This window comes from Pteronotus mesoamericanus, unplaced genomic scaffold, assembly GCF_021234165.1.
Source record: "Pteronotus mesoamericanus isolate MK-2021 breed Mesoamerican mustached bat unplaced genomic scaffold, CSHL_Meso_final contig_27, whole genome shotgun sequence".
Taxonomy (NCBI): Eukaryota; Metazoa; Chordata; class Mammalia; order Chiroptera; family Mormoopidae; genus Pteronotus; species Pteronotus mesoamericanus.
This window is the reverse complement of record NW_026555115.1, coordinates 21,066,620-21,079,794: the sequence shown is the minus strand read 5'-3', so window position 1 is coordinate 21,079,794 and position 13,175 is coordinate 21,066,620. Positions and strand designations below refer to the sequence as shown.

General features: G+C 39.8%; 2 protein-coding genes across 6 annotated transcripts in view; one reads left to right on the top strand and one right to left on the bottom strand.

Moving 5' to 3' along the window:
• The window catches only part of SENP5 (SUMO specific peptidase 5), a 64,023-nt gene extending 60,343 nt beyond the window's left edge, over positions 1-3,680 (top strand). For all 5 annotated transcript variants that reach the window (XM_054575127.1, XM_054575126.1, XM_054575129.1 and 2 more), the window contains one exon: positions 275-3,680. In XM_054575127.1, the coding sequence (XP_054431102.1) occupies positions 275-385 (111 nt within the window). In that variant the 3' untranslated portion in view covers positions 386-3,680. The remainder of the gene's footprint in view (positions 1-274) is intronic.
• Positions 3,681-3,950: 270 nt separating this feature from the next.
• NCBP2 (nuclear cap binding protein subunit 2) lies at positions 3,951-13,170 on the bottom strand. The gene is made up of 4 exons (XM_054575124.1): positions 13,009-13,170; positions 9,362-9,543; positions 6,908-7,046; positions 3,951-5,942 (listed from the first exon to the last, which is right to left on the bottom strand). Exons 1-4 carry the CDS (start codon positions 13,084-13,086, stop codon positions 5,871-5,873), a joined length of 471 nt encoding a protein of 156 aa, XP_054431099.1. The 5' UTR covers positions 13,087-13,170; the 3' UTR covers positions 3,951-5,870.
• Between the last annotated feature and the right edge of the window lie 5 nt (positions 13,171-13,175).

Sequence of the window (13,175 nt, the reverse complement as noted above, 5' to 3'; positions counted from 1 at the left end):
TCATTAGTAAGCCACACGAGAGGCTGCTTTGAATTTGTCCTTATCATAGACCTTTGGCATGTGCAGAATCAACTGTTTATTTTTAACCATTGGCAAATGGTCTTTTAGCCACAGAGCAAAAACTCTTAGATTTTAAATAATGGCCACATTGAAGGGCTGTGCTTTTTTTATACTTAGGTTCCCTTAGTGGTCAAAAGGCTATTGAAAAATTTTTTATACATTGGGCTGGTACATAACTCCCCATGCCATTTATGTGTTTCTGGGACCTTTGCAGTACTGCAAGTGCCTCGCCTTAGAGCAGCCTTTCCAGTTTTCCCAAGAAGACATGCCCCGAGTACGGAAGAGGATTTACAAAGAGCTGTGTGAGTGCCGGCTCATGGACTAAAACTCAGCAAGGCTGGGAAGTCTGACCAAGTTGCAGCAAATGGTTTGTTACTTGAATCTCCAAACACTTATTTGAATTTTTACAGATATTTCAGATCAGTGGTATTGGGCCACTGTTATTACCTCAAGTTTATTTTTAGCGCTTATTCATTTCTCTAGCTACCATGTACTATTTTTTAATGTTCGGTTTGGTTTCAGTTTTAACTTTATGGATTCCATGTGTTTCCCCCACCCCATATTTAATATTTATTATCCAAATACAGCATGCATATAGACAGAGCATGCAGTGCAGAGTATTAAAAAAAAAGCCTAGTAGATTTGGTGCAGCTTTTGAACTTAGTTAGATGTGAACTGAATACAGGTTTAAAATTTAATCCCAGAACCTAAAACTGTGGGATGTTTTTGATACAATATAACTCTGAAAGTATTAAGTGTTCCCTGGGCATAAAAGGTAGCTAGGAGTTGTTTTGACAAATCCAGTCCTGTCTTCCTTTTACCAGCAGTACTTTTTGCTGACTTCCCTGAGTCTTAGATTGTGAGTTGCATTCCTTTTGAAGGGTGAGAAGGAAGTGGCCATAAACTAACTGGTGTGTTCTATATATGAAGGCACATTTAAGAATTATAATAAATGCCTAAGATTTATAAAGGTTTTTGCTGGAACATTGAATTCCTGGATTTTTGTTTTTGACCCATTAAAAAACTTAGTACCTATCAAACAAATGGTCAAACAAATGAGAACTCTGCCTAACAGTAATTTACAAGTTGACACTCCCCTTATCTTCCTTAAGAAATTAAAATTTGCCAAATACCTTTCTATTTCGAGGGTACAATACAAACATTTAAAGTGAAGACTGGCTTCAGGTCTTTTGCAGGTGTTACTAATTTTTTCCCCCTCTTATCTCTTTAGTGATCTCAGGGACGTCCGGGGCTCCTCATTTGGCCTTTGCTTGACCCACCCTGAGACTCTAGCACCGAAGTCCTGTTTTTGCTCCTCTGAGCCTCAGCTTCTGCAGAAAGGCAGAAGTGGTCCTGTCCTTACACTTAGCTGCATTAGAGTTAATGTCATGGGTCTTGCATCTTTAATCTAGCCTTTTGTGGTATTTGAAAGGAAATAAAAGATGCATGTTAGACCTCCCAATTACCTGTTCTGAACTGGGCAGGAAAAACAACAGATACAATAAGAAACCTAGAAGCTTGTATAGAAAAATACCAAGAAAATGGCTGAAGGCATTTGGGATCTATGCCTAGTTAGGTGTTAAAGATAAAAAGCTAAAATGTGCAGTTTAACTTGGCCATGAGGTAAGGCTGACTGCCAGCAGGTGAGGGTGGAGTCAGACGTGTTTACATGCAGGGTTCCCTCCCCAGACATTCCAAGCACCAATGCCAGTGTTTACATTGTAAACAGCCCCAGCACTTGCCTAAGTCCCCCAGACTCAAACTCCTTAGTATAAAACCAGGTCAGTATTTATTGTGCTTCAAGTAGTTAAAAAGACTGAGTGTAGAGGTACTTTATGCTGCTATAGATACGGTTGTGTCTGCATTATGAAAGATGACAATTTAAAATGGGGGGGATATCTTCTTGAGGGTTTCAGTTTTCAGACAAGGATGCAAAATGAGATTTTTCAAATATGTATGCGATACTTTTGCCTTTTTTTTTTTTTTTTTGGTAGCTATATAAAGTAGCCAGTAACTAGGCTATTGACTCAAAATGTCTTAAACTTTAGAGCTTCAAGTCTCACTTCCTTACTGATAGAACTAGGCATACAGAAGAGACAGAACTGTGTTCTGGCCAGAATCTTAATGCCCAAAGCTTGACTTGCCATTTCCTCCAATCTGAGAAATGGCCATCATCTCAGCATTCAGGCTTGCAGGGATGTTCACAGGGAACCTAAAGTGAGCTGTTCAAGTCCAGTCTTTCATTCACTTCCAGCTATAAGGACACTTTGAGGTGCATTGCTCAGCATGCTTTAGCCTAAATTACAAATATTTTAAATCTGGTTAAAATGTTTCTCTCCATTCATGAAACTTGGTTTTGACACAGTCACTTTTCCCCTTCTTGTGATAAACCTCTCTTTAGCCCAAGCCCTACATTAGAGAATGGCCTTTGTCCTGATGTTTGTCATAATTGCTTCCTTGCAACAAAGACATTTTTGAAATACAGTCTGTGCTGTTGGTGGAAGAGATAGGCATTGTTTTACTGTCACTAGCTTGGCACTGAATTCTTGTCCACACGGTGGGCAGACCTTAGGCTTTTGGGGTTGAGTGCAGGCCTTGTACAGACTAAAAGCTACTTATGATGTGCCTTCAACAAGATGCCTAGTTCTCTCCATCAGCAAACTTACCCGTCTGTCGTTGCTTCTTTCCAGTGATTTTCTTTCCTTTTGTTAAATTTATAGCAATGAAATATAGATTTCATTCATCTTTAGTTAAGAGCTGTCAAGAACTGTAGAGAACCAACCTTATCTTAAGTAAGGGAACCTCCTAGGGGAAAAGCAGCACTTGCTCCCAATAGTCCCTAAAACCCTTTTTTGGCATTGCATTTTATTTTCTAGTTATCATTAAATACAAGTAACACTGGTCATCCTGAATTCATAGTTGAAACAAAACAACAGCAGACCTAACTGGGACACAGCCAGCACTAGCCTAAGTTGATTCACCCCTTTTCTCCACAACTGTGGTTCACTGGGTTATGAGAGAGAACTGGGAGCTCTGGGTGGATCAGACCCTTCAGGCAAGAAACAGTGGATTAATAGTGTGAATTAGATATATTAACTGTCTGCTCTGCTTAGTGATGTTAACAAAACAAACTAGCCCTGGCCAGTGTGGCTGTCGGTTGGACGTCGTCCCGCAGACTGCAAGGTTGTGGTTTGATTCCTGGTCAGGGCACATGTCTGGGTTGCAGGTTCTGTCCACAGTCAGGGTGTGTGCAGAAAGCAGCCAGTCGATGTTTCTCTCTCATATCAGTGTTTCTCTCCCTCTCCTCCCTCTCTGCCCCCCTCTCTAAAATAAAAAAATAATAATAATAAAAAAACCAAACTAATCTGCAGTTACGAAGCACATACTTTATGTGCTGGGCTCTGCCAACTGACCTGTAGACAATTAAGACCTAGGGAATACCATCAGAGAAGTGCTAATTGTATTTGGGTATTACAAAAGCAGACCTAGACAAGCTGTTCACTTAAGGGGTACCTTTTGGTCAGAAAATGAATTTGTTTAAAGGTTGTGATCATGTAAAGTGACTCAAACCTTCTAGCAAAAATATTTTTTGAAAAAAATAAACTAAATGCCTTTATAAATGTGTGTTCTTTTGTACTGGATAATAGGTACTGTTTGGTGAGTAATGATTTTTTCCCAGTAACATTCCAGTCATGATACGGCTTATTTATGAACAGTGACCAGTGCAGGCTCCAAGCAGCCTGCCCTTAAACAGTGCTATCCAATAGAATTTTCTGCGGTGATGAAATGTTCTGTATTTGCATCCACTACAGTAGCCAGTAGTCACATGTGAGCATTTGAAATGTGGCTAATGTAAATGAGAAACTGAATGTTTTAATTTAATTAGCTCCATGTGGCTAGTGACTGACATATTAGGTAACTCAGAATGGACATGCAAATTCTGTACATTATTCATAGATTGCCCCAAAACACATTAATAAATATTGCAGAGTAAGAGGGTTCCAGTGTCCCTCTTTATAGGTGAGGAAATGGGCACAGACAAGGATAAGTTGGCCCAACTTTATTGAAATCTGTTACAGAAGACACAATTCCAAATAAAACCACTGTCTGCGGTTTTCAAGCCTGTTGAAATCTGAGTTATGTTTTATTACAAAAGAATATAAAATACATTAAATTCAAACTATAGTGTAAAAAGAAATTTTAAAAAATAGTTTGTCCTCATGAAATTAAATAATTGCAAATGGTTTTTTCCTAAACACTTGTAAGTAGTTAACAGCTCTTTTAAAAATTCAAGTAACGAGTTTTAATTTAATAAGACCTATACTTACTGTGGTGTCAAAAGATGTTCACAATTGACATACTTCAGCCAGAAGTTTCATAAACTACAGAAAGTTTAGAGATACTTTGTTGCTAGATGAAAAGAACTGTCACAGCAGGGAAGATTATACTAGGTTAGCAGTTGTAAATGAGCAATAGTTCAACATACTATTAGAAATCACCTCTTGCCTTACAAACGCAAAGTAAATACATTTAGGCTCTCCTCTCTGGAGACGGTCACTATCAAGGCTCTGAAACTCAGTAAACACAGTTAGCAAAAAAACAAGACAGACTTCAACATGAAAATTGGCCAGAACACAATTCCTGAGGGAAGCATTTCTGATCATTTTTGTTAGGCAGTCTTTTGATCTTTAAGCTTTTAAAAACTTACTCCATTCCCAAGATCACTCTGAAAATGAAAAGAATCTGGTGGCCCTCACAGCAACCTTTAGCACATTAAGGCAATGTTTTAACTGCTGTCCTCTGATATTTCATCCCGTTTCCTACTGACAGTGTCCCCCACTTCCCTTAGAATATCAAGGTTCTCTGTACTACAAACTGCCCTTGTTTTCAGGAAAATCACATCTTTTGAAAAAATGTGTTTAGTAAATACTTTTCAATTCCCATACCTAATTTCCTGATATATAAAGCATGTAAGCGGGTGGTATATCCCCTGGGACTATAAGGCTTACTTTCGGACCAACTATTTAGGGAATTTTCTTGACATCTAAGTTTGCCTTCAGAGATTAGAATCCAATTTAGAAATAAAGTTGTCAAACATCTGTTCCTAATTTAGAGCAAAACTATACAACATTGCCCTGGGTAAACCAAAAGGTTACAGGTTCAGTTCATAGTCAGGGCACATGCCTAGGTTGCAGGTTTGGCCCCCACCCAGTTGCGGGGCATGTGCAGCAACCAACCGAGATTGCTCTCTCACAGCGGTGTTTCTCTCCCTCTCCCTCCCCCTCCCTTCACCTCTCTCTAAATCCAATAGGCATGTTCTCAGGTGAGGATTTGAAAAACAAAGCTATACAATATCTCAAAACTTCATTTATTAAATTTTATCTCAGGGAAACTTAAAAATTTTTAAACAGTATTTCCAGGCCCCAGTATAGACCTTGAACCTTAGACATAAGCATGGCAAACAAAATTTTAATTTTTTTCAACTTTTCTAAGTGTTTTTGTGGGTATGGTGGTTTGTTTTCTTTTCTTTTCCTGGTAGATCCATAGTATAGATAAAATCTGTTGCTAAGGAACACAATTTTTGACCTGGTAAGGAAATAATTATGGTAACCTGACACATGGCCAGTATTCTAAGACTAGAATTAAAGGCATTCTTTTGAATTTTGTCCTTTTATAATTTTCAGAGGGAAACCATGAAGTGGGCTTCTGGCTCTCAAAACTTGGTAAAAATGGCAGGTTTGCAGACCTTGGGTAATGTATCTCGAATTCAGCGGCCAAAGGAGCGAGTTTTTCATGACGGGGTTCACTGCTCACTGGTTCTGGGCTAGTTTTCCGTAGCCCCCTCTCCCAGCATCATAGTCCTGTCGATACTCATCTCGTACCTTAATTGAAAAAAGTGGAAGTTACAGTATAGACAAGACTGGTGTAACAAGTATCTCCCATGAATATTTCAGATAAACAGCTAAGCCATTTCAGATGTCATAATGTGAACAAACATTCAAGCAGGATGTAAATTTTTTTAAGCAACCGAGAGAAAGTTTAACTGCCTTGCCCTGCCTGGTGTGGCTCGGTTGGAGTATTGTCTGATAAACTGAAAGGTCCTGGGTTTGATCCCTGGTCGGGGAGTGTGTGGGAGGCAGCCAATCAATGTTTCTCTCCCTCTTTCTCCCTCCTTTCCCCTCTCTAAAATCAGTTAAGTATGTCTTCAGGTAAGGATTAAAAAAAAAAAAAAAAAATGTGTAATTGCCTTGCAGAATTATCTGAGACTACATAATAGGTTTTGTTTTTACCAAACGCCCAAATACATAATCAATCACCAGCATTCAAAAATAACACATTCCAAAGTACTTAAGTTCAGTTACATAAAATAAAAACAAAACTTATTTCAATATTGCTTTTGTTCTAGACACTTTGGCAGGTGGGATATATCTAGCCCCTAGCTGAAGTCCAGTAATAGTTGCTTGTGGAAATATACCATTTCACTGGTTAAGAAAATAATTTACTAATCCTAATGGGTGATTTGAGATTCACTTCAAGCCAAAGTTATAGGCACAAAGTTATTGTATTAAAATTTTTTTTTTTATTTATTGATTTTTTAGATAGAGGAAGAGAGAATGGAGAGGGGAAGAAAGATAGAAATATTGATTTGTTGTTCCACTTACGGATGCATTCACTGGTTGATTCTTGTATGTGCCCTGACCAGGAATCAAACCTGCAACCTTGGCATATTGGGATAATGCTCTTACCAACCGAGCTGCTTGGCCAGGGTCTTAGGCATAGTTATAACACTTGTCATTAGGACAGGAACCCCAGGTAAAGGCTAAGCCCAGAGAACCTTCCTGCATACCTGGCCCCCAGACCGTCCACGGCCATACTGCCTGCCCTCCTTAAAGCCTGCATCCCAGTCTGTACGAATGATCCGGTCATCCAGACGAGTTCCATTTATGTACCGCATGGCATTTTCTGCATCTGCTCTTGAATAGTATCTTAGGCATAACTATTAAGGAACACTATATAACATTTCTTCAAACCTTTTTGGAAATACGGCAAGCAACAGCTAAATGAAGCTGAGTTGTTAAGAAAAAGTACAACAAGTAATCCAACCAGATGGAGTTTAAAGACAATAATTTGGTTTGCACAGGCCTGTTTGAGGTTGATGCAGAAGCACTAGAGAGTTAAATATAACACTTATCCATGGCTACTTTGATCATGATTTCCTGAGTAATTCTATTAATAACTATTTGGTCCTGTTCTCCCCATTTTTTGATTTGCAAAGTATAAAATATGTTTAGGGCAGGTATAGGCCACAAAATGCACGTGTATCCAAGGAATCACTAGCATCCAAATTTGGGGCTATATATTGAAGAAAACTAAATAAAAGTGGTCACTGGGCATATGGAATTGCCATGGTATTTCATTAGAAGGAAAGACTCAGAAATGCTGATCTAGACATTTTTTCCTTGTCTTTAATTACAGTGGGAAAAACCTGCTGAAATTCCAGTATCTAGAACCTACGAGACGCCTAGCACATAGTGGGCATTCAATAATTTTTTGTTGAAGGAATGAAATGCATTCTAAAAGGACAAACAGAAAAATAACAGTCCCAATGGCAGGCTCTCTTTGGGTATTTGCCATTATGATTGTTCACCTTTGACCTACAAGATGAATGCAAAAATACTCCAGCTTTCAGACTGATTATTACCTACAGGGTGGATTTTCTTTGCCTTCTGTATTTTCATTGTTCTCCTTGTCCCCTGTGAACTACTGCTATCAGGGACAAAAGCAAAACATGGACACTCTGGTCCCTTTCATGTGAAGGGAAAATGGAAGGAAGCTTGCAGAGCCCAGAAATCAGACACCAAACCCAAAAGTGGGGTTTCTGGTTCAAGCTAATAGTGAGCACATTTCTCTCCTTTCCTTCTCAAGACCCTATTAAAATGACAGAAAAGAAACATACACCCAGAAAATAGAAGGGGCCATCAGCAGACTAGTGATTGAGCAAAAAGTCCCTTGGAGAGTGGATGAAACAAAGTCACAGTCTGAAATATTCCAAAGAAGTTTAAAGGAGACAGGAAACCCAGGAGGCTCTTAATTCAAAGTTGAATAAGAAGTGAAACTGCAAATAAGAGTTTAACAGTTTCTATGTGGGAACACTTTGCTAGCAGGATGGGCTTTAATTTCAGATAAATACAAATAAAATGATGCAGTTCTGAATGAACTGTCTGGAGGAACTAGCACATGTCTTGATATTAGCTGGCCAAAATACAATTCTTTCTGGCATTTGAGAAACCCACATAGCCCAAAGGTAAGGCAACAACTTGAGGAGCAGCTCTGCCTGGGTCCACAAAATGAGACATCTTTTTCTTAATTATGATTGGAAACGTAACCTTTATGGAAAATGTACAGCATAAATATAACCAAAAGAAACAGATAATTCAGGACACAAAAAATTTTCAAAAGACATGTTAGATCAGGTCTGGCCAATTTCTCAGAGTATAAAACAAATTGACCCAAAAAACAAAGATATTAGGGAAAAAACAGGATAAATCTAAGAGTTCCAATATTTACATTTTCCAGGGAGAGAATAAATGATCATAAATACAGTTTTGGTATTGACCTATAAAAATCAAGCTATAGCCCTGGCTGGTGTGGCTCAGTGGACTGAGCACCAGCCTGTGAACCGTAGGGTCGCTGGTTTGATTCCCAGTCAGGGCACATGCCTGGGTTGTGGACCAGGTCCCCACTGGGGGGTGCATGAGAGGCAACCACACACTGATGTTTCTCTCCCTCTCTCCCTTCCCCCTCTCTAAAAATAAATAAATAAAACCTAAAAAATTTTTTTAAGAGGCAGACCTACATGTGCTAACGTGGAACAACCTCTAAGACGTAGGGAAAAATACAGTGCATGCAGTACACTACCACACATCCACAAGATTTCATCTGGAAAGACACCCAAGAGACTGGTAACTGTCTCTGGACTTACAGTGGTACAGGGATTTTATTTTCACTACACCCTTGACTTTTTAAAAATACCATGAGCATATATTCTTTAAAGTTGTTTTTCTTAATTATAAATAAAGCATGGATTTCAGAACAGAATATAGATGTTGCCAGCTTTCACAATGTAAAAGTGTGCTCATACTGGACAGAAAGTGGGAGTAGATGAAAGAAGGAGAGAGAGAGAGAGATAAGTTTAGGGATGCTAATTAGCAAGTATCCTCACTTGTTTTTAAAAAAAGATGACTAACCACTCTAAATCCCACCTCATCCAAGAGCTACATCAGACACACAGGAAGGATACTCCACAAAGCAGAAGCCACATGCTGTTTTCTTCATTTTGTCCAGGCCCATAATGATTTTCTTTATGTCACCACTTTTGCTGAAGAGTTCATAGATTTGTTCTTCAGTTGTGTAAAAGGAAAGATTTCCAACATACAATGTACAGCTTTTCTTCAGTAATTTTTCCTGTTCTTCATTGTCACCCTAGAATTTCAAACAGATAAAAAGTTAAACAACACAATCTAAGAAGAGCCCTGCTTAAGTAGTATTCCTAATATTAGAAAACTTTTCATTAATTCTGATTGGGGAATCAGCTTCTCTCATCATCCCAATCTATGACAAACACCCTGCCAAAAAAAGAGAGAGAGAGAGAGAGAGAGGTGTTCACTATCTATGAAACACTTACGCAAGATCCAGGCTGCTTTTAATAGAGGGCCATGACTTGAAAGTTACATTGCATATAGTCCTCCTCCTGTACCATACTACCTGCCATACAAGTGGCATGCCTTTTCCCTGCACACTCATATCCTCAGCACTGAATCCTTTTCTAATAGTCCAAGTTTAATTTCCAGACCCTGAACCAATTTATTTGAAAGGATGATTTTAACCTTTGCCGTGAAAAATAAATGGATTTGCAGGGACAGGGTACCCCTTTAACGCTCCCATAGAGAACGTTCAAAGCAACAACTGCTTAGATAGTTTCCATGCTCCTATATTTTTCTCTGAGTTCAGGAGAAAGTCTTTTAGCCTCCACACTGGGGAGGTCAAGTGTTGATTAAATACAAAACCTACCAGCTGACCTGCTCTCAGGCCTTCAGACCCATATTTGGGCTCTAATATCAGCCACACAGTGGTATTCAAATTTGGAAAGGAGCTGAACCGATATTCAAATTCAGGCTGCCAAAGCACTTTCCCAAGAAGCATAGCTTTTTCATTTACTGGTCTATTTAGAATGCTAATCCAGTTTCTTTACTCTCAGAATAAGACTTTGCATTATTCATTCCGAATGCTTTGTAGCACGGTGTTCAGAGTAATAGGTCTCGTGCTCACATTCAATGCCAGCACAGAGAAACCATCTATAAACTCACATCAAAAGGAAAATGATGAATAAATCGTAGTACCTCAATACATAAAACTATGCAGCCCCAAGAAAAATGTACATCTACATACAGTGATACAGAACATTTCCATAATGGAGCAAAGTGAAAAAGAAAAGTACAGAACAATGTGAAGGATATATTCCAAGTTATGTATTTGCTAAAGTATGAATACACATAGATATCATAAACAAGAAAAAGGTATGTCTGACTCTAGTGAGAATCCAGGGACTGCAGGTCAGTGACTTCCATGTATGAGGTCTCATTTACTTCTCAGAACTGAATTAGGTAGGTCCTAACTTATTCTCATTTTACAACTCAGTAAAGACAGTTAAGACTTGTCCAGGGTCACACAGCTACTCTGTAGTTGTAGCTGGAATCCAAACCCAGTCTCATACCCAATCTCATACTTCCTTAAAAAGTCCCCAAGGTGCCCTGACTGGTGTGGCTCCGTGGGTCAGGCGTCCTCTGGCAAACCACTGAAAGGTCGTAGGTTTGATTCTCCATCAGGGCATATGACTGGGTTGCAGGCCAGGTCCCCAGTTGGGGGCCTGCAGGAGACAGCTGATTAATATTTCTCTGCCTTTCTTTCTCCCTCCCTTCCCCTCTCTCTAAAAATAAACAAAATCTTTAAAAAATAAAAAGTCCACAGAGCATTAGGTTTTCAGAACTTTGAAATAAGACATTAGATTCACTTTATTTGTATTACTACTGTAATATAAACTTTTTTTGTTAAAATTATGGTCAGGGGGTATTTTCTTTTTTCTTTCTACTTTACTCACTTAAGTAATGTCCAAACAAATCAGCTTATGGCTCAAGACAACTGGTGTTGTACTTAAGGTATGATATTAATGTGGATTCCATTCAGGGAACACTAGAAATTCTGCGTGACAGTATCTTACTACTATCCAAGTAAAGCTACAGGCTTTAGAGTGCAGGGAAAAATAACAAAAGTTGAATCCTTTCAGTATCAATTTTTCAGGATGCTTGAAATTCAAAATGGTTATGATGTGGAACTTCCTAAAGTAATGAGGATTGTTAAGTGACAAGTGACAATCATGCCTGGCACATGGTAAGCATTTAAAACTGGCTGACTGAGTAAATGAATTTAAGATCTTCCTCAATTTGGCCTCAAACAAAATTTCCTTGTCCTACTCTAATAACACTTTTTACACATTCCCCACGCCTACCTTCTTCTATATGTACCCCCTTCCTTCCCAGTCACAGGGTTATATCCCTTTACTGAATTCTCACAGCCCATTCTCTCAGCCTTACATCCTCACAGCTTTACACTCATCATTTCCGCTCTAGGTTATGATTACTTGCCTCCATTTAAAGTCCCTACTATGGGATTATGAGCTCTTTAAAGTGTAGAAACTTCTTCCCTTTCCCTCTTGCAGGGGTATCCAACCTTTTGGCCTCTGGGCCACACTGGAAGAAGGTTGTCTTGGGCCACATATTAAATACATTGTGACATGTAATGATAAAACAAAACAAAAACTAATGTTTTAAGTAAATTTACACTTTTTTGTTCGGCTGTATTCACAGCCATCCTGAGCAGAATGCATCCGGTCATACACCCTGCAGGGCACAGCAGAAGGCTCGGCAACAGCACTGGAGAGGAGTGGTTAATGAAGCTCGCTCCACCTCACCCTTTGCTGCTAACAAATAAACTACCTTGAACATCTGTTGCTTTCTCTTTTTCCACAAAATCTACTACGACATAGGCCAAACTAAAATTTTCCTCTTCAGAGACCCACCAGTTCTCTGATTTTAACATGTGGACTAGCGATATGCCATCTGTATACAAGAATTTTTAAAACATGCAATACCCGACCTCTTTTCCCTTAGATTATAAAAAAATTTTTTTTAAAAGGCAACATCCAACAACAATAATAACAGCCGCCCAGTGTGCATGGATCAAAATTATACCTATTTTTTGTCGGATCAGCAAAAAAAAGGTTTTAGGCAAAATTTTAGTAATTACTTTATGTGTGCCATGAAATGGAAAAGGTTGCTAATAGCTGATCTAGACACTTAACGTGCTTGGCTGGCTCATCTCCCCATTCCTAGGCTCCCTAGGGGTGAAGACTGGGCTCAACTTTGTGGTCCCATCCACCGCGTGGAAAGGAAGGACTCGAAGAACCAAAGGCCAGTTGGGCTAATATCTAATATAAACCAAAACATAATAAAAGACCCCGATATCTGAGTCAAGAAGGCGCCAAAAGGCGCTAGTGTCAAAAGGACGCCCCTTCCCCTCATGATAAAGTTACCTTCCGAGGCACAGCCCAGGAAAATGTGAGCCACCACTACTGCCGCTCGAACCCCTCTCTACATTGGCCCGGGAACAGGGAGGCTGCAGGGGAATGGGAGAGCGAGCCTCAAATGCCCTTTCTAGCAGAGGAGGAGATTCAGTGATATCCAAACGCCCGTTTAGCATCCATTCCCCAGCAGGCACCAGGGTCTCACTTCGGGTTTCGGGAAACCAGAGAATGAGAAACGACACAAGAAAAACCCAATTCTCAGCGTTCTGGCCCAGGGCCTTCCCTTCTTGAGGCGCGGCCTCCCCTACCCGGAAGTGCTGATCCCGGTACTGGCTCAGCTCCACGTAGGAGTCGCTGCGCAGCGCCTTCAGGAGGCCACCGGACATGGTGCAGAGGGGTGGACGATGACACCGTCAGTCCGCGAACAACGAGCTGCCCCCGAGGTGGTGGAACCGGAAAAGCGCGGCGGCGACCG

Excerpts from the sequence above, each read along its gene's own strand:
- NCBP2 (XM_054575124.1), bottom strand. The coding sequence starts at position 13,086 with ATGTCCGGTGGCCTCCTGAAGGCGCTGCGCAGCGACTCCTACGTGGAG. Across the intron at positions 9,544-13,008 it reads ACCGGGATCAGCACTTCCGG|GGTGACAATGAAGAACAGGA; the intron begins GTAGGGGAGGCC and ends TTGAAATTCTAG. Across the intron at positions 7,047-9,361 it reads TGTGGCTTCTGCTTTGTGGA|ATACTATTCAAGAGCAGATG; the intron begins GTATCCTTCCTG and ends GTTATGCCTAAG.